At 49.8% G+C, this 20,470-nt stretch overlaps 2 protein-coding genes across 2 annotated transcripts in view; one reads left to right on the plus strand and one right to left on the minus strand.

Moving 5' to 3' along the window:
* Window positions 1–613, plus strand: part of LOC119279629 — a 1,393-nt gene extending 780 nt beyond the window's left edge. The window contains exon 2 of the mRNA XM_037560810.1: window positions 13–613. Coding sequence (XP_037416707.1) covers window positions 13–587 — 575 coding nt within the window. The 3' untranslated portion in view covers window positions 588–613. The remainder of the gene's footprint in view (window positions 1–12) is intronic.
* Window positions 614–5,348: 4,735 nt separating this feature from the next.
* On the minus strand, window positions 5,349–8,294 carry LOC119276950 (translation initiation factor IF-2-like). Its single transcript, XM_037558135.1, has 5 exons — window positions 8,027–8,294; window positions 7,206–7,859; window positions 6,842–7,080; window positions 6,545–6,751; window positions 5,349–6,320 (listed from the first exon to the last, which is right to left on the minus strand). The coding sequence occupies exon 5, from the start codon at window positions 6,205–6,207 to the stop codon at window positions 5,584–5,586; it is 624 nt and encodes a 207-aa protein (XP_037414032.1). The 5' UTR covers window positions 6,208–6,320; window positions 6,545–6,751; window positions 6,842–7,080; window positions 7,206–7,859; window positions 8,027–8,294; the 3' UTR covers window positions 5,349–5,583.
* Between the last annotated feature and the right edge of the window lie 12,176 nt (window positions 8,295–20,470).

Consider the following 20,470-nt stretch of genomic DNA (forward strand, 5'->3'; position numbering starts at 1 on the left):
CCCCCTCGCTACTCCGCACCGACGCACCGTACTCCCACAGCAGTCATACTCATACACCGCCGCGTTTCGCCAAGCTCGACTTCGCCACTTACGACGGCACCGAGGATCCCCTCAACTGGCTGAATCAATGTGAGCAGTTTTTCTGGGGGCAACGTACACTCGCGTTGGACCGCACCTGGCTCGCCTCATATCACCTTCGGGGCGCCGCACAGACATGGTATTACGCCCTCGAGCAGGACGAGGGCGGCATGCCCCCATGGGAGCGATTTCGCGAGCTCTGCCTCCTTCGCTTCGGGCCGCCAATGCGCGGGAGCCGGCTGGCGGAGCTATGCCGCCTCCCCTTCACCTTCACGATGCAGGACTTCGCCGACCGTTTCCAGGCCCTGGCGTGCCACGCGCCCGGCGTGACGGCTCGTCAGCGGGCCGTGCTCTTCGTCGGCGGTCTACCGGATCATATCCATGTGGACGTGGAGCTTCGGGGACCCCAGGACCTCCAGACAGCGATGTACTACGCCCGCGCCTTCGAGCGTCGCACGCAGGCCTTGCAGCAGGCGGCACCGTCTCGGTGGGGGCCACCAGCCAGCTAGGCCGCCCCCGACACCACCTGTGTCGGGCCGCCCACCTCCGGCCGCTCCAACGACTACCATTCCGGTCGCGACGCGGCCCTTCCGCCGGCTTACCCCGGCCGAGCAGCTCGAGCGCCGCTGCCAGGGGCTTTGCTATAACTGCGATGAACCCTACGTGTCGGGCCATGTATGCCCGCGACTCTTCTACTTGGAGGCAGCTGACTACGTCGAGGAGGACACGGCCGCCGAGGGGCTCGGTGACTTGGCCGCCCCAGTTGCTACGGAGGTCGCACCGACGGCCGCTCCGGCAACGGCTCTGGTGGTCTCCCTCCATGCACTCGCGGGCATCCGAGACAAGCGGACTATGCTCTTGCCGGTGATGATCTACGGCGAGCGCCTGGTGGCCCTCCTGGATACGGGCTCCACGCATAACTTCCTGCCCGAGGCGATCATGCGCCGCTTAGCGCTACAGCCGACGGGAGGGGAGCAACTCCGGGTAACCGTGGCTAACGGCGACCGACTCTGCTGCCACGGGTTGGCGCGAAACGTGCCCATCACCATCGGCGACGAGCACTTCACCATCACATGCCCGGCATCGACTTGGGCTGCTTCGACTTCATCCTCGGTGTCGACTTCTTGCGGACCCTCGGTCCCATCCTATGGGACTTCGACGCCCTGACAATGACCTTCTGGCTCCAGGGGTACCGCGTCCAGTGGGTGGCGCCTCACCGGCAGCGCCGCAGATGCAGCTGGCCGCGACTGCTGCAGGGCCCGAGCACCCTTTGTTGGATCACCTTCTACAGCAGCACCGCAACCTCTTCGACGAGCCTCAGGGTCTTCCGCCAGCCCGGGTGTATGATCACCGCATTCATCTCCTGCCAGGCACGGCGCCGGTGGCGGTGCGCCCCTACCGCTACCCCCAGCTGCAGAAGGACGAGCTGGAGCGGCAGTGCGCGCTCATGCTCGCCTTGGGCATCATCCGAATCTCTACTTCGCCGTTTTCGGCGCCGGTCCTCCTCGACCGTAAGTCGGACGACACATGGCGCTTCTGCATCGGCTACCGTGCCCTTAACGCCCAAACGCTCAAGGACAAATTTCCTATTCCGGTCGTCGACGAGCTCCTGGACGAGCTACATGGGGCGCGCTTCTTCACCAAGCTCGACCTCCGTTCGGGCTACCACCAGGTGCGGATGCACCCAGACGATGTCGCAAAAACGGCGTTTCGGACTCATCACGGCCACTTCGAGTTCTTGGTGATGCTTTTTGGCCTCTCCAATGCCCCGGCGTCCTTCCTGGCCTTCATGAACGACATCCTCCGCCCCTACTTGCGTCGGTTTGTGCTTGTTTTCTTTGATGACATTCTTATCTACAGCGCCTCGTGGGCGGAGCACCTTCAGCACGTTGCCATCGTCTTCAACGAGCTTCGAGCGCACCATCTTCATCTTAAGCGCTCGAAGTGCTCATTCGACACGCATTCAGTCGCCTACCTCGGCCACGTCATCTCGGCCGAGGGTGACGCTATGGACGCCGACAAGGTGGCGGCCGTGGCGGACTGGCCGACGCCGCACTCACCGCGGGCTCTCCGCGGCTTCTTGGGCCTCGCCGGGTACTACCGGAAATTTATCCGGGAGTTCGGCTCATCGCGTCTCTGCTCACACGCCTGTTGCGACGCGACGCCTTCGCCTAGGATGCGGAGGCCACTGAGGCGTTCGAGGCCCTCAAGAGGGCCCTCACGACGGGTCCCGTCCTCTAGATGCCCAACTTCGACCGTCCGTTCATGGTGGACTGCGATGCCTCCAGTGTGGGGTTCAGCGTCGTCCTCCATCAGGGCGACGGGCCGCTTGCGTTCTTCAGCAGGCCCTTCGCCGCGCGCCATCATAAGCTCGCGGCCTATGAGCGGGAGCTCATTGGCTTGGTGCAGGCCATGCGCCAATGGCGGCCATACCTTTGGGGGCGGTCGTTCCGTATTCGCACAGATCACTACAGCCTCAAGTTCTTACTGGACCAGTGGCTCTCGACTGTGCCGCAGCACCAGTGGATAAGTAAGCTCTTTGGCTTCGACTTCACCGTCGAGTATCGTTCGGGCCATCTTAACACCATAGCCGACGCCCTGTCCCGCCCCGATGCCGACCATGACGCGGACGCCGGCACCACCAACGGGGCGGCCCTCTGCATCCGCTCGGGGCCCTCCTTTGCCCTCATAGACGACATCCACAGGGCCAGCGTAGAGGCGCCGAACACTTAGCTCCTTCCGCAGCGTCTCGATGACAGCGACTTGGAGGAGCCGTGGCGTTTGGCGGATGGCTTACTCCTGCATGGGGCCGCCTCTTCGTGCCGGATCACGGCAACCTTCGTCACCCGGTTCTACTGCTGGCACACTCGGCCGGCCACGAGGGCGTGCAGAAGACCCTCCACCGTCTCCACGCCGATTTCTACCTTCCCGGCGATCGGGCCCTGGTCCGAGACTGGGTAAGGTCTTGTCTTACGTGCCAGCGTAACAAGACGGAGACACAGCGGCCGGCTGGGCTGCTACAGCCCTTGGAGGTGCCCTCTCAGGTCTGGGCCGATATCTCTATGGACTTCATCGAGGGCCTCCCCAAGGTGGGTGGCAAGTCCGTCATCCTCACGGTGGTCGACCGCTTCTCCAAGTACGCAGACTTCATCGCGCTCGGCCATCCCTACACTGCCACCTCCGTGGCCCGTGCTTTCTTCGACGGCATCGTCCGCCTACATGGGTTTCCCTCTTCGATCGTCAGCGACCGGGACCCAGTGTTCACGGGGCATGTCTGGCGCGATCTCTTCCGGATGGCGGGCGTGAAGCTCTGCCTCAGCACGGCCTTCCATCCTCAGATGGACGGCCAATCCGAGGTGGTCAACAAGGTGATTGCCATGTATTTGCGTTGTGTGACAGGTGGTCGTCCTCGTGCTTGGGTGGACTGGCTAGCATGGGCGGAGTGCTGCTACAACACGTCTTATCACTCCGCCCTGCGCGCTACGCCATTCAAGGTGGTCTATGGCCGACCGCCCCCGCCCATCCTGTCGGTTGACCCGGAGACGGCTAGGACGGAGGCGGCAGGCGACCTTCTTCACAGCCGGGACGAGATGCTTGCGGAGGTGCAGCAACGCCTCGTTCAGGCCCAGCAGTTGGCCAAGCACTACTACGACGGCCACCACCGCGAGGCGGGGTTCGCGATGGGCGACTGGGTGTGGCTGCGTCTTCTTCACCACTCTACGCGGTCCCTTGACCCGCGCGCGAAGCGTAAGCTAGGTCCTCGCTACGCTGGGCCATTTGCCGTGCTGGAGCGCATCGGCAAGGTGGCCTACCGCCTTCAGCTTCCGGCCGGTGCTCGCATCCACGACGTCTTTCATGTGGGGCTGTTGAAGCCCTTCCGTGGGGATCCGCCGGCGGCCACGCCGGCACTTCCTCCGACTTCCGACGGCCGTTTCCTTTCCGGACCGGCGAAGGTGTTGCAGGCCCAGCTGCGTCGCGGGGTGTGGTACTTGTTGATCCAGTGGGAAGGCCTGCCGGAGGAGGACGCAACTTGGGAGCAACGTGACGAGTTCCGCCATCACTATCCAGACTTCCAGCTCGAGGACGAGCTGTTTGCGCAGGCGGGGAGAGATGTTATGACCGGCGTCACTTATAGCCGGAGGAGGCCCAATGCGCGCGTCTAGTTAGGGGCTTAGCCCAATTTATTTTATTTTTAGCAGCGAGGTTATATAAACAGTTGTAAGACTCCCGTTTGGAATTAAGCAATAAGACATAATCTATTGCCCGGCTCCCAGAGGAGCCGGAACCCTAACCTAGCCGCCGCTTCTCCCATCGCCGCCGCCTTCCCCTCCGTGCGAGACGGCGCCCACACGCCGACCGCCGCGGTCACGAGCTCGTCCACCTCCCTCCTTCCCCTACAATCTCCGGCCAAGACCCGGTAGAACCCTAGCTCCTACCATATTGTTCTTAGTATCTCTGGAGTGCGTAACCATCAAAATTAGCTTTACAAGTGAGAATTGGATCAGGTTGCCTGTGTTCCACAAAACAGTGATAGCAAAAACAGCAGAGTTCAGACTAATGAGCATCTTTGGCATGCCATGGACAATTGTCAAACTACTAGCATGTAAATCAGAAATAACTTCCAGCTTAAGTCTGGAAGTGTACTTGTCGTACACCCAGCAAAAAAATAGAGCAGTTTAAACAGCCTGCAGAAGTGCACGAGCAACTGATTATGTAGAAGATGTCAATGTTTATAACAGCCAAGTTTATGCACGGCCGTGAAATGGCATCAGGGAGATATAATATATGTGAGCGTTACAAACTAGTAACAATGTTCTGAGAACTTGCGTACAGAAGAACATTACAGAATTAGAGAATGTCATGGATGGTTTGTGAACATCTTCTCTGCTGTCTTAATTCATGTAGTGCAGCTTACCTACTGTGTTATGTGAATTAGAGAATGCAATGATAAAATTTAGCCTATAGGGACTAAATGTCTTTACGACATTGTTCTTTGGCTCAGAGTTTTCACATGTTAGCACTTGCTAAGTATTTGTAACTGAACATAGTGGATGCGATGGAAAGGATAATAGTACTGCAGTAGTGCCACAAAATGTCGAGAACAAAAAATTGCAGGGTTTAGACTAAAGAACATCCTTTGGTGTGCCATGAATAATTATCAAATCACACATGCATAAAGAGTAACTTCTAGTTCTAGCTTAAGTGTACCTGTCATGCAGAACCTGATCCTGAAAACATTTTTTCCTTCAGAGGGCATGATGATAAAGTGCTTGATTTTGCCAAAAATCTTCTGCTTCCTATTGCAATTTCAACGACAACAAAACCATATCACAGCCCACACTTCATCAGAAACAAAACAATTGACAAGTAAACTAACACCAAAGCTTATAATAAACCCAGGGCAACACATGATACCACGTAGTAGCTCTGTTACAAAACTGTCTCCTCTTCTTTCCTCTAAACTCTCCTCTCCCTCTTAATAATAAGAAAGAAAAAAAGACCTATCTAGGCCTGGGACTGCGCCTGAGATGCGCCACCTAGAGCTGGGAAGTCGGCCTCTGTGATCACCACTTTATCCTCCTCCTTTGGCTTGGGAGCTTGCCTCTGCCGGTAGTTGCCGCCCTGGTGGTATCCGCCATTGCCCCGCCCACTGTTGTAGTACCCACCCCGGTAACCATTGTAGCCATCCTGGTGCTGCTGGTAACCGTTGCCCCGGCCACCATTGTACCGGCCTTGCTCCTGGCGGTTGCCATTGTAGGCATCCCTGCGCTCCTGGTAACCACCATTGCCCCGGCCACCACCATTGTACCTGCCTTGCTCCCGGCGGTCGCCATTGCAGGCATCCCTGCGCTCCTGGTAGTACCCACCCTGCTGATCCCAGCGCTCGCCATTGTACCCATCCTGGCGCTCCTGGTACCTGCCGCTGCCCCTGCCGCTATTGTACCCACCTTGCTGGTAAGTGGTAGCCGCCTTGCCGGTGCTCGCCATTGTAACCCTCAACCCTCCTTGGGGCGCCACTGTCGTTAGCGTTGGCCTTGGCCTCGGCGTTGTGGAACATGAAGGAGTGATGGCCGCGGCCAGCTTTGTAGACCCGGCACTCAGAGCTGCTGTCACGGCTGCTGCAGCCATTGTAAGCAACGTTGCCACGGCCTCCCCTGTCCATTTTGAGGGCGCCTCGGTGGGGTAGGAGGCACGTACTCTGAACCATCCTCTGGCTTCAGGTACTCCTGGATGCTGATAGCCTGCAGCAAAAAGCAGAGTAAGGATCACACTGTCACTAACAAGCGCAATACAAATTAAACAGCACTGAAGTAGTGATCGTACATTCTAAGGACATGCCTAGATTTCAGAAGATGGTTCAGTAAGGTAAAACATGCCCCTTTCATATCTCAGCATCAAAATTTAAAATGCATATTGTTGGAAGACTAAAAAGTTGTAAAAAGAAAAGATAAGTTAATTTCACTACCTTGCGAGGCTTGGCTTCCTTTGCAGCAGCCTCCTTTGCCTTGCGAACATTTTCCGCCTTCAATTTAGCATCATCCTCAATCTTCTTCTTCTCTAAGAGCTGGAGACCCTCAAAATCTACAGCAGCAGCCCTCCTCTCCTCAGGTTTAGAGGCCTCCTGGGACTTCTTCCTTTCTTGCATCTTCTCATATTCTTCAAGGGCAATCACCTGCTCCAAATTAGCACATCACTAAAAAGCTTGAAAAACAGAGCAAAGGGTCTGTACGTGAGGCAAGTATCCGCAAGTGTAGAAAAGTACAATTTTCTCTTGTTCAATGGGAGCCTCCTGCTCTTCCTGAGCAGTCTCATTAGGAGCATCCCCATCAGAGTCTTCCTTCTTAGGCTTTTGCTTCTTCAGCTCCCTCTTGACAGAGCCACTGAGACACTTGGTCTTATTGGTCTTATCCTTCTTCTAGGCTCCCTCATTATCGGCACCTTCTCCCTCTGGCTTCTTTTCGGCACCCTCTCCCTCTTCTTAGAATCATCTTTTTGCACAACCTTGCATCAGTTTCAAACATCAATGAGGTTAACTTGAAGGATAATGGTTACATTTCACAACAAAGCAAGGAAAACTTGTACAATAACCAACAGAAAATAAAAGGTCAAGGCTCGGTGGAAGATACCCTGTAGACTTGTCAGATTCAGAGGCAGGGACGGCTTCAACAACATTCTGAGCAGGGGCTTCCACCTGCTTTTCCTCAGCAGCAGGCTCCACCTTCCCTTCAGACTTCTGATCAACATCAGAAGCAGACAGAGGATGGCTTACTCTTAGGCCTGTACTGCAGGTTCTCCCTCCTGTACTGCCTGTCATCCCAGCCGCTGCCATTGCGGTGGCAGAGATCCTCAGAGAGCGGAAAATACCTCTGTCAAACCCTTGAGTCAATCACTCACAATAAATCCAAAAAAGAAACAAAGATGAAGTCTGAAAAGACCCAACATTTACTAGCTCAATTCCATTCGCAAAAAGAACGCAGAGAGGTTCCCCTATTGCAGAAATAAGCACCGGATGGAAGAAAAGGAAACTAAAGGAACATCTAACAGAAAATGCCATCTTTTATGGGCATCAATGATTACAGTATAGTGGCATATGTGCAGTAAAATCTGCATTTTTTGTTCTAGTATATGGCTTCCTAAGCCAATTTTGCTAAAACTCTACGTGAGTTCAGCAAAGTCCTACGGGACAGGGCTAATATAAAACCTAAACTACTCATGCAGTCGGTCCTCTGGAACTCTTCCACTCCGGTGTTGGGTCGATCCTCCTCGTTGACGCGCCAGCACTGCATAAGAATCATGGAAAGAAAATGTTAGGAGAGAGAATTGCGGGATCGAAGCTACAAGAAGTGGGGATTTCGCTCGAGCAGGAACCCTAGTTGAGACCCCCAAAGAAAGAAAGAAAGAAAGAAAGAGGAAGAAAGCGGTGGATTGGGGGGGTGGGGGGACTCACCACTAGTTCTTCCGAAGCTTGATATGCGCATGGCCGCGACCTTTCTTTGCTTGCTCACCGGCAATCCGCTCCTCCGCCTGGCGCTGCAGCATCTCGAATCGCCTCTCCCGGCAGCGCGACGCGTGCTCGAAGATGAGGGCGACGGTGACCCCGCTCTCCTCCCAGCCGCAGAGGGGGCAGCGTCCCGTCGTCGTCCACCCCGAATCGCTCGGCCAAGGGGCCGCGGTCGAGGAGGAAGACGCCCTCTCCATCGATCCTGCTCCTGCGGTCGAGATCTAGCGACAGGATGTTTTGCGCGCAAGCCCTCTTTCTGTTTCTCGGGGGCTCTCGGGGGTAGAATGCAGATTACGCGATTCTAAGGGGCCTCCCTTTTATAGCCCAACGTACGTTTTCTTCCAGGTCGGCTTTTCCCTGGTTGAGAAAAAAAAATGTAACGGGGTTTCTTCTGTATTTGTTTTCTACTCCCTCCACACCAAAATATAAAAAATTGGCTAAAAATATAGCCTGCATCAGCATATAATACGTGTTCAAACCACACTTTTGACTGTATAAGATCTTGTTCATATAGGCAGTCGGTGATCCATAGTAGACCCTGTGTAGTAGGAAGAAAAATTGGGGTCGTACTATTTAGACGGATGCTCACTGGTCTGAATTGATAAGGACCCCCGAGGGCGAATTCCTCAGAGTGGTCAAAGACATGGATGGGGCTCAAGTCGTTGGCGTTGATCCAATTTGAGATAGCATCGACGAAGATCTCATTGGTGTTGCTTATCCAATCGGACATCGTACGTTAGGTCTCTACGGTCGACATCGGTTATCAAGAGCATTTTGCAATGTACCTAACAACAATAATAGTTAAATGTTGATTTGCTTAGTAGTATGACGTAACCTCGGGTTGTCAGATGAACACGACGCACAAGTATCACCTAGGTTGGTTCCATCTTGACGTGTGTAATAACTCTACTCCTTTTCTTTTAGATCAGCAAGTACAATGGTGAGGGTGCAACGAGAGTCTCAATGAGTTAAAGGCCAACTCAAGAGTTCTACGTGCACTACTAGGGAAAACCTTATACATGGAGGCTTAGCAGTAGCGCCGGTTATAAGGAGGCGCTACTGATAATTAACAGTAGCTCGTGGTTACATAGGGCGCTACTGCTATCTGTCCACGAAACCGCGCTACGCCTCCCCCTGGGAAGGAGGCCGAATAGGATTAGGAGAAGGGGGAGGCGCCCCCCTCTTTCCTTCTCCCCCTCTCTCTTCCCCTCTTTCGCCCTCCGGTAAAAGGAAAGTGGGGGGGGGGCGAATCCTACTAGGAGCCCAAGTAGGATTCCTCCTACTTAGGCGCGCCTAGGGCTGGCTCCCTCCCCCTCCCTCCTTTATATACATGGGGGGGCACCTAGAATACACATCAATTGTTCTTAGTTGTCGTGGAATTATCACGTCAGATGTCCTAGTGTGAGGACTTAGTCGTGGAGCCATCGCAGCGAAATTAGCTTAAAGGGGTTAAAGTGGACAAAGGACACGGGGAGTTTATACTGGTTCGGCCCCTTGCGGTGAAGGTAAAAGCCTACGATCCAGTTGTGGTGGAATTGATGGGGTCTCGATGATCAGGGAGCGAATCCGCTTTACCTAGATCTCGAGTTGTTGTTTCTTGTCCCTGAACCGCCGCCGGGTCGTCCCTTTATATACACAGGTTGACGCCCGGCGGTTTACAGAATCCCGACGCCGGCTCATACACGTGTCCGGCTCGGTTTCTACCTTTTCCTAACTTACAACACAAGTTACATATTACATGGCGGTTTATGTCTACGGGCTCTAATCCGCCTTTGGGCCTTGGGCCTTTAGATCTCAATAGTAAAGCGCCATATTCCTTGTCTTCATGGGCTTCAATGCGGATGACTCCTTATGAGTATAACCCGGCCCCTCCTGGGCGGTTTATACTCAGTAGTTATATCCCCAACATTAGGCCCCAGATTGATTTGAACATGTTCATGTCAATCTTCAATACTTAGGAAAATTTCTTCTTAAACATCTTCATGTGAGCCTTGTAAACCGCCATGACGTCATCTTCATGTGAATCTTGTAAACCGTCGTGACGTCATCTTCCAAGATTGTAATAAACCGCCATGACGTCACCTGCTTATTAAAACCGTATATACTTCCCTTTAGTTAATAAACCTCCGAAAATCGAGGCGACGGCTCTGTCACATATCCATTTTTGTTTATGTTCCTCGATTCCCGCGCATGTCGCTTATCCCTTCATCTTATAAATAGGGTCGAGGGTCCTTTTCCTTTTCTCCTCTTGCCTCTTCGTCTTTCTTCCACCTCGCATCACCGTAGTGCTCGAGCACAGCCGCCGCCGTCGATCTTTGCCTCTTCCCTAACAAAGGCCGCTGCATCAACCTGAACGCACCAGAAAAACGCGGCGCCTCTCCGCTACTCCTTCAACCTCAGTAAGTCTTCTTCCTCTTCACCTCAGATCTACCATTAGGGTTTCGGTGTTCTTCGGTGTTCGTCGATGTTCATTGCTGCACTTTGCCGCCAGATGAGAACTTGATAAAACTTGATATTCTCCCTGTGCAGCCGTAGCTATAATCCATTTTTCCTCACCACAGCATCTCTTTGTATAAAAAATCTCAATTGAATCTGATGAACTGCTTAAGCACCTGCATCTTAGGTCTGAATATATCTTGATTTGCTGACACGCTGCAGATCTGAAATTATCCTATCAATCTGTGAAACTTGTTTCTCATCACTTCAGATCTGTACTTTCTGCACTAGTATAGGCGGTTTAACTTTTAGAAAATGATAACCCGCCAGGTACCAGTAGCCCTCTCTTAAACCACCGATTTACCTTTAAAGTTAGAATCCAGTTTAACATGTACATACGTTTCAATGTATTCTCCCTTCGTCCTTGCGTCGGTTTATACGTGTCAATCATGAATCTTAAACCAGCATTGATCCTCTTTTCCAGCTTATCGTTGAAATGGCTAAATAGTTCTATGCTTGCAACTGGGTCCCTTCCCGAGTTACTGAAGAACAGTTAGATGGGTTTGTTACCACTAGCATTTTAGCGAAGAAAGAAGTCATACACTGGAGAGTCCCCGGTCTCGAAAACCCTCCTGAGCCCAATGATGGAGAGGTGATTGTTTTTGCTGATCATCTGGGCCGAGGGTTTAGCCCTCCCGGATCAAAATTCTTTCATGACGTTCTTGCTAGCTTCCAGATCCGCCCTCAAGATATTGGACCGAATTCTGTGTCCAATATTTGCAATTGGCAAGTATTTTGCGAGGCCTATCTGCAAGAAGAACCAACTGTTGAGTTTTTCCAGGACTTCTTTTACTTAAACCGCCGTACCGAGTTCACAGACGGGCCCAACACTGAACTTGGCGGCGTTTCAATCCAGAAGAGGAAAGATGTCAATTTCCCTCACGCCAAGCATCATAGCCACCCCAAGGATTGGAATCAAACTTGGTTTTATTGCCGAAACACAGCTCCAGACGACGAAAATCCTCTGTTGGGTTATCGTCCACACCGGCTTACCAATAAACATCCAGCCCCTCAACGACTTACCACAAAGGAACGAGCTAGTTATGCACCCCAGCTTGCAAAGGTCAGAGCTTTTGTTGCAAACAGATTGACAGGCATTGACTTCGTTCGATGCTGGGTTTCTTGGAGCATTATGCCTTTAAGCCGGCGTCCCAGTTTAATGTGTGAGTACATAGGGGATTTGAAAGACCCTCAGCGTCATATTGACATCTAGCTCACTGATGATGAAGTCACCGAATCTGTTAAGGAAATGCTTGATGAACCGGTGGCCGTATGCAGCAAAGTACGGCTCAGTCCCTTCTATACCTCCAACAAACTGCCAACTGTAATAATTTGCATTACTCTTTTTAATCTGTCCTCATGTAAACATTCTATTATAACCTTTGCTAATCTTCGCAGGGCGATGATCCATTTTGGAAGCGGAAACCGCAGGATAAAACGGCGAAGCCGCAGGATAAACCGGTGAGAGCGCCTCGTGTCAAGACCAAAGTTACAAAGAAACCTGCGAGGAAGAGAACCGCCGAGTCCCCTGAGCTGCCAAATGAAGAAGAACTTGATAATCTGGACTTAGAGGTAGACCTCGACTCTCTTGGTTCTTTTTTCATACACCTCATTGACAATGATCATTATCAGGATGATGCGGAGGCTAGCCGTGCTGGCGAGGTAGAGGTAATCATTCTTTCTTTCGACTCAAATCCTGTGCCAATACCAAAAATTCGTCGAGCAGTCCGGAAAGTAAAAATTTCATGCCCTCTTGCTTATTCGGATCCACACTTTCTTTTGAAGACACAACAACATGAAGCTCGCCGCACAACTCGGCATAGCGGCCAAGTGGTGACCTCCTCCGGTTTACCGAACTCTTTGGTTCGTAAACGCCATCAAGAGGTTTCTTATACTCCTGACACACTTTATCCTAAAGCGGTTTACTTCCGATATCCTCTTAATCCGTATGACTCAAATTATCAGGGAACCTCCCATTCATCATCCGGCGAGTCATCAGCCACACAACTCCCTCCTCTCAAAACTGTTCCTGGGTAAGCATATTACACTTAACCCTTTATGCCTTGTATTTGTTTATTATACTAACTTTTGTCCTGTCCTTTCCAGTGCCAAAGCCTGACTTAGCAAGAAGGCCAAGTTGAATAAACCGACCGATGATAATCCGTCCACTGAACCGGAGAAGACCTCAGAGGCTTTTGATTCGAATGCTGATACTATCCTGGATGATCCGGTACCTCAGGCTCAGGACACTTTTGTTGAACCGGGAGAGATAAATCCGACGAGCCAGTCTGTTGATCCGCCAAGCCCATCTGCTGATCCACCAAGCCCAGCAAGAACAACTGCTAAATTGCCAAGCCCAACCAAAACTATTGATGGCACCACAGATGATGTTGTGATTACCGGTTTTGGTCATACTGCTCCTGGCAACCCTGTCGCTTTATCAAAGCATAGTGCCAAGGAAGAGTTTTCTGCTATGGACAAGAGTAGGTGGAAAACAGATTTATCAAGCTGTGCCCACCTCAATGCTCAGGACATCCATTCTGGATATTTAAACCGCCTGTACACAAGTCGTGACTATGAAGTCGGTTTAGTAGGCCTGATGAAAGAGCGATATGAGGTAAATATCCATTACTTTACACAAGTTCTTTTTCCTTAGAGTCGGCTTCAATTATCAACTCTAGTAGCCCCCAAGGGCCGGTTCATAATATGGATGTGAACCGGGACTTGTAGTAGAATAATATTGAATTTTGCTTGCGTAGCCCCCATGTACCGGTTTATACCTTTAGAATGAACCGGTACATCTTCTGTCATGCAGTTTCCAAAATTTCTGATAATCATCAATATAATCTGGTTTATTGAGAAAAACCCCATAACTTTGAATTGATCCGATATGCATTAGCCCCCAAGTGCCAAGTGTATAATTTGTTATGTGCTTGGGACTTCAAAGATGTATTACCAACTCATTAACTGTCTCTTTCAGGCTGATCTGACCAAAAAGGAATCTCAAATCGCCGACCTTCAGGAAAATATCAAGTCCCAGCAAGTAGAAACCTCCAAGGCTAAAGAAGAGATGACCGGTGCTTTAACAGCCATGGAACAATTGAAGGATGGCTTTAAGGGTGAGCGGGCAAAGTGGGAAACTGAAAAAGCAACTTTGCTAAAGCGGGCGGAAGATGCTGAAGCAACCCTTAACCCGGTAACAGAAGAATTGACCAGCTTGAAGCAGCAGATCAATGCTATGACCTCTGCTATCTTCGGTAAAAACATCTTCATAAGTTTTAAATAAGTACCAGTCATGAAACTACCGGTTTAATAATACTTTGAGCTTTGCAGGTAGCCGTGTTACTCATCTTGGCTCAGACATGCGCAAAAAACTGAAGGCTGCCTATACATTGATAGAGCAGTTATATACCGGCGCTCAACGGGTCATCTGCACAGCTTCATATAATAAACCTGAAGGAAATATGCCCTAGAGGCAATAATAAAGTTATTATTTATTTCCTTATATCATGATAAATGTTTATTATTCATGCTAGAATTGTATTAACCGGAAACATAATACATGTGTGAATACATAGACAAACATAGTGTCACTAGTATGCCTCTACTTGACTAGCTCGTTGATCAAAGATGGTTGTGTTTCCTAACCATGGACATGAGTTGTCATTTGATTAACGGGATCACATCATTAGGAGAATGATTTGATTGACTTGCCCCATTTCGTTAGCTTAGCACTTGATCGTTTAGTATGTTGCTATTGCTTTCTTCATGACTTATACATGTTCCTACAACTATGAGATTATGCAACTCCCGTTTACCGGAGGAACACTTTGTGTGCTACCAAACATCACAACGTAATTGGGTGATTATAAAGGAGCTCGATAGGTGTCTCCGAAGGTACATGTTGAGTTGGGGTATTTCAAGATTAGGATTTGTCATTCCGATTGTCGGAGAGGTATCTCTGGGCCCTCTCGGTAATGCGCATCACTATAAGCCTTGCAAACAATGTAGCTAATGAGTTAGTTACAAAATGATGCATTACGTAACGAGTAAAGGGACTTGTCGTTAACGAGATTGAACTAGGTATTGAGATACCGATGATCGAATCTCGGGCAAGTAACATACCGATGACAAAGGGAACAACGTATGTTGTTATGCGGTTTGACCAATAAAGATCTTCATAGAATATGTAGGAGCCAATATGAGCATCCAGGTTCCGCTATTGGTTATTGACCAGAGACGTGTCTCGGTCATGTCTACATAGTTCTCGAACCCGTAGGGTCCGCACGCTTAAAGTTAGATGACGATTATATTATGAGTTTATGTGTTTTGATGTACCAAAGATAGTTCAGAGTCCTGGATGTGATCACGGACATGACGAGGAGTCTCGAAATGGTCGAGACATGAAGATTGATATATTGACGACTATATTCGGACACCGGAATGGTTTCGGGGGTTATCGGATGTATACCGGAGTACTGGGGGGTTACCGGAATCCCCGGGGGGTTAATGGGCCTCACGGGCCCAAAGTGGAGCAGAGGAGGGGCGGCCAGGGCAGGCCACGCGCCCCCTCCCCCTCTAGTCCTAATAGGACAAGGAGGGGGGGCGGCGCCCCCCTTTCCTTCCTCCTCTCTCCCCTTCCTTCCCCTCTCCTACTTGGACAAGGAAAGGAGGGAGTCCTACTCCCGGTGGGAGTAGGACTCCTCCCTGGCGCGCCCTCCCCTGGCTGGCCGCCCCCTCCTCCTTGGTCCTTTATATACGGGGGTAGGGGGGCACCTCTAGACACAACAATTGATCCTTGAGATCTATTAGCCGCGTGCGGTGCCCCCCTCCACCATATTCCACCTCGATAATATCGTAGCGGTGCTTAGGCAAAGCCCTGCGTCGGTAGAACATCATCATCGTCACCACGCCGCCGTGTTGACGGAACTCTCCCTCGAAGCTCGGCTGGATCGGAGTTCGAGGGACGTCATCGAGCTGAACGTGTGCTAAAGTCGGAGGTGCCGTGCGTTTGGTACTTGATCGGTCGGATCGTGAAGACGTACGACTACATCAAGCGTTTTGTGCTAACGCTTCAGCTTACGGTCTACGAGGGTACGTGGACACACTCTCCCCTCTCGTTGCTATGCATCACCATGATCTTGCGTGTGCGTAGGAATTTTTTTTGAAATTACTACGTTCCCCAACAGTGGCATCCGAGCCTGGTTTTATGCGTAAATGTTATATGCACGAGTAGAACACAAGTGAGTTGTGGGCAATACAAGTCATACTGCTTACCAGCATGTCATACTTTGGTTCGGCGGTATTATTGGATGAAGCGGCCCGGACCGACATTACACGTACGCTTACGCGAGACTGGTTCTACCGACGTGCTTTCACATAGGTGGCTGGCGGATGTCAGTTTCTCCAACTTTAGTTGAACCGATTGTGGCTACGCCCGGTCCTTGAGAAGGTTAAAACAACACTAACTTGATGAACTATCATTGTGGTTTTGATGCGTAGGTAAGAACGGTTCTTGCTCAGCCCGTAGCAGCCACGTAAAACATGCAACAACAAAGTAGAGGACTTCTAACTTGTTTTTGCAGGGCATGTTGTGATGTGATATGGTCAAGACGTGATGCTATATTTTATTGTATGAGATGATCATGTTTTGTAACCGAGTTATCGGCAACTGGCAGGAGCCATATGGTTGTCGCTTTATTGTATGCAATGCAATCGCCCTATAATCGCTTTACTTTATCACTAAGCGATAGCGATAGTCGTAGAAGCAATAGGTGGCGAAACGACAATGATGCTACGATGGAGATCAAGGTGTCGCGCCGGTGACGATGGTGATCATGACGGTGCTTCGGAGATGGAGATCACAAGCACAAGATGATGATGGCCATATCATATCACTTATATTGATTGCATGTGATGTTTATCCTTTATGCATCTTATTTTGCTTTGATTGACGGTAGATTATAAGATGATCTCTCACTAAATTTCAAGGTATAAGTGTTCGCCCTGAGTATGCACCGTTGCGAAAGTTCTTCGTGCTGAGACACCACGTGATGATCGGGTGTGATAGGCTCTACGTTCAAATACAACAGGTGCAAAACATTTGCACATGCGGAATACTCAGGTTAAACTTGACGAGCCTAGCATATACAGATATGGCCTTGGAACACTGAGACCGAAAGGTCGAGCGTGAATCATATAGTAGATATGATCAACATAGTGATGTTCACCATTGAAAACTACTCCATCTCACGTGATGATCGGACATGGTTTAGTTGATTTGGATCACGTGATCGCTTAGATGATTAGAGGGATGTCTATCTAAGTGGGAGTTCTTAAGTAATATGATTAATTGAACTTAAATTTATCATGAACTTAGTACCTGATAGTATTTTGCCTGTCCATGTATGTTGTAGATAGATGGCTCGTGTTGTTGTTCCGTTGAATTTTAATGCGTTCCTTGAGAAAGCTAAGTTGAAAGATGATGGTAGCAATTACATAGACTGGGTCCGTAACTTGAGGATTATCCTCATTGCTGCACAGAAGAATTACGTCCTTGTAACGCCCACGATGCGGCTATATCTCCCACGTGTCAAAGCACGACTTAGAGGCATAACCGCATGGTGGTTTTGTCGCAAGAAGGGTCATCTTCACACAATCCCATGTAATGAACAAGAATGGGATAAAGAGAGTTGGCTTACAATCGCCACTTAACACAATACATAAATAAGATTCATACATCATTCAAAATACACTCATAGACCGACTACAGTCAAATCCAAATGAAAAGAAGATAACCCCAAATGCTAGATCCCCGATCGTCCCAACTGGGCTCCACTACTGATCATCTGGAAACGAAACATAGTAATGACCAAGGTCCTCGTCAAACTCCCACTTGAGCTTGATTGCGCCACTTGCACTGGTATCCTCGGCACCTGCATCTGTTTTGGTAGAATCTGTGAGTCACGGGGACTCAGCAATCTCACACCCGCGAGATCAAGACTATTTAAGCTTGTAGGTAGGAAAGGGGTAATATGGTGGAGCTGCAGCAAGCACTAAGCATATATGGTGGCTAACATACGCAAGTGAGAGCGAGAAGAGAAGCAACGCAATGGTCGAGAAGCTAGAAGTGATCAAGAAGTGATCCTGAAACTACTTACGCTCATACATAACCCAAACTGTGTTCACTTCCCGGACTCCGCCGAGAAGAGACCATCACGGCTACACACACGGTTGATGCATTTTAATGAAGTCAAGTGTCAAGTTCTCTACAACCGGACATTAACAAATTCCCATCTGCCTCATAACCGTGGGCACGGCTTTCGAAAGATAATACCCTGCAGGGGTGTCCCAACTTAGCCCATCACAAGCTCTCACGGTCAATGAAGGATATACCTTCTCCCGGGAAGACCCGATTAGTCTCGGAATCCCGGTTCGCAAGACATTTCGACAATGGTAAAACAAGACCAGCAAAGCCGCCCAAAGTGCTGACAAATCCCGATAGGAGCTGCACATATCTCGTTCTCAGGGCACACCGGATGAGCCAGACGTCGGGTTGGCATAGACCCTGGTTGCCCAAGGGGCGCCGGACATCGCTCAGGTTGGACCAAACACTCGAAGGAGCACTGGCCCGGGGAGGGGGGTAAATAAAGATGATTCTCGGGCTCGCGAAAACCCAAGGGAAAAAGGCTTAGGTGGAAAATGGTAAAACCAAGTTTGGGCCTTGCTGGAGGAGTTTTATTCAAAGCGAACTGTCAAGGGGGTCCCATAAATCACCCAACCGCGTAAGAAACGCAAAATCAAGGAACATAACACCGGTATGACGGAAACTAGGGTGGCAAGAGTGGAACAAAACACCAGGCATAAGGCCGAGCCTTCCACCCTTTACCAAGTATATAGGTGCATTAATTAAACAAGATATATTGTGATATCCCAAAATATCCATGTTCCAACAAGCAACAAACTTCATCTTCACCTGCAACTAGCAACGCTACAAGAGGGGCTGAGCAAAAGCGGTGACATAGCCAAACAACGGTTTGCTAGGAAAGGGATGGTTAGAGGCTTGACATGGCAATATGGGAGGCATGATAACCAAGTGGTAGGTAGAGCTAAACATAGCGATAGAGCAAGCAACTAGCAAAGCAAAGATAGAAGTGATATCGAGGGTATGGTCATCTCGCCTGCAAGGTTCTCAGAGTTGTTGAAAGCTTGATCCTTGTTAGCGTACTCAACAGGTTCCTCGTTCACGTACTCATCTCCCGGCTCTATCCAAAGCAAGAACACAAGCAATGGAACCACAATAAATCACGGTGCAATGCACAAGCAACATGATGCGATACATGGCATGATATGCGAGATGTGATATGCAATGCTTATGCGTGCCCCGGAAGGAAAATGATGAACAAGGCATCAACTTGGCAAACCAAGTATGCCGCTGGAAATATGAGGTGATTTCGGTTGAAATCGATATAAAGATCACCGGAATCGGATGCACGGTTTGCAAATGGCAAGCAAAACAAGAATGACACAAATCTGCGATTAACAGCACGATGCTACTTAGCATGCAACAAGAAACCATGCTACAACACCCCAACATAAAAACAAAGCATATGGCAGTGATCTACAGGAGATGCTTGACAAAAGAGGAACACTGAGCTACGGCTAAATCACACAATAACAGGTTCAAACAAGCATGGCAAAAGTGCAAAAGATGTCAGCTTGGACATGGCATAAATAGCATCAGGTAGCAATGTTCAGAGCAAGCAATCATCATGCTACATGAACTTATAATATCAAAACAAGACATGGCATGATTCTACTCAAAGCATAGAACAAAAGTCCCTTACAGACCATGAGCCAAAAAGGATCAGAAGATATGATTGCACCCATGTAAACATAGCAAGTTTCGTTAACAGATTCAGGAAACAGAGCATGGCATTAACAGCATTATGAAGGCATCTTTGCGAGCTCGATTCACTCACCACAAGTCATTGCATGACAATATAAGCATAGCACCAGCAAGAATACATGTTTATGAAACTAAACATGGCAAGAACAAGTTTATAGCATGCAAGGATCAACTACAACAACCTTGGCAAAATTGAATAACATGTAAACAATCTGCCAGGAAACATTTTATAGCAAAAGTAGAGCAAGAAAATGACATGCTAGACTACTCCATAATTGCAAACAGGGGCACGAATGGATAGAGCATAACCATATGTTCAAAACATCCTTACTGAAGTATCTCAAAATATGCATGGATCTCTCTGTAGCATCAAGTTTACATGGCATCAAAATAACAGCAGAACAGGGACTAAAATTAGCAACATCACGAAGCCTAGTTTGCATGCTTGTGCTAGTCACCACATTGATCACAAAAATACAGGGCAAGCACCTCTGTAAAGATGTCATGGCATAGAACAAAACACCTGTAGAGCTCATGCCCATAAGATGCACACAATGAATGTAGCAAAAATGACAAATGCACACATTCTGTTAATAATCAGAAACTAACATCATATAGCACTCTTGCATCAGAGATTTGGGCATCGAGATGACCACAAATGAACATGGCCCAATGGAACAAAATGAAGAGCACATCTTGATGAACATTTTGATATATCATGCGTATGAAACGGAGCTACGATGACGGAGTTATGATGCGATGAACAGGGCTAAAAAATATGCAGACAGAGAAAAACGAGGTCAACCTCTAGGGTTCCAGATCTGGATCGGATCGGGCGCCCGGATTGAGGCGGGCCGGCTGCGGGCTCGCTGGAGCTGCAGGTCGGGAGAAGGCCGGATATGAGGTGGGCCGGCCGGGGCGACCGGATCCGGCCGGGGGCGGCGGAGGGCGGCGCGCGGGACAACGACGACCGGGGCGCGCAGCGA

This window comes from Triticum dicoccoides, chromosome 3B, assembly GCF_002162155.2.
Source record: "Triticum dicoccoides isolate Atlit2015 ecotype Zavitan chromosome 3B, WEW_v2.0, whole genome shotgun sequence".
Taxonomy (NCBI): domain Eukaryota; kingdom Viridiplantae; phylum Streptophyta; class Magnoliopsida; order Poales; family Poaceae; genus Triticum; species Triticum dicoccoides.

Excerpts from the sequence above, each read along its gene's own strand:
- LOC119276950 (XM_037558135.1), bottom strand. The coding sequence starts at position 6,207 with ATGGCTGCAGCAGCCGTGACAGCAGCTCTGAGTGCCGGGTCTACAAAG.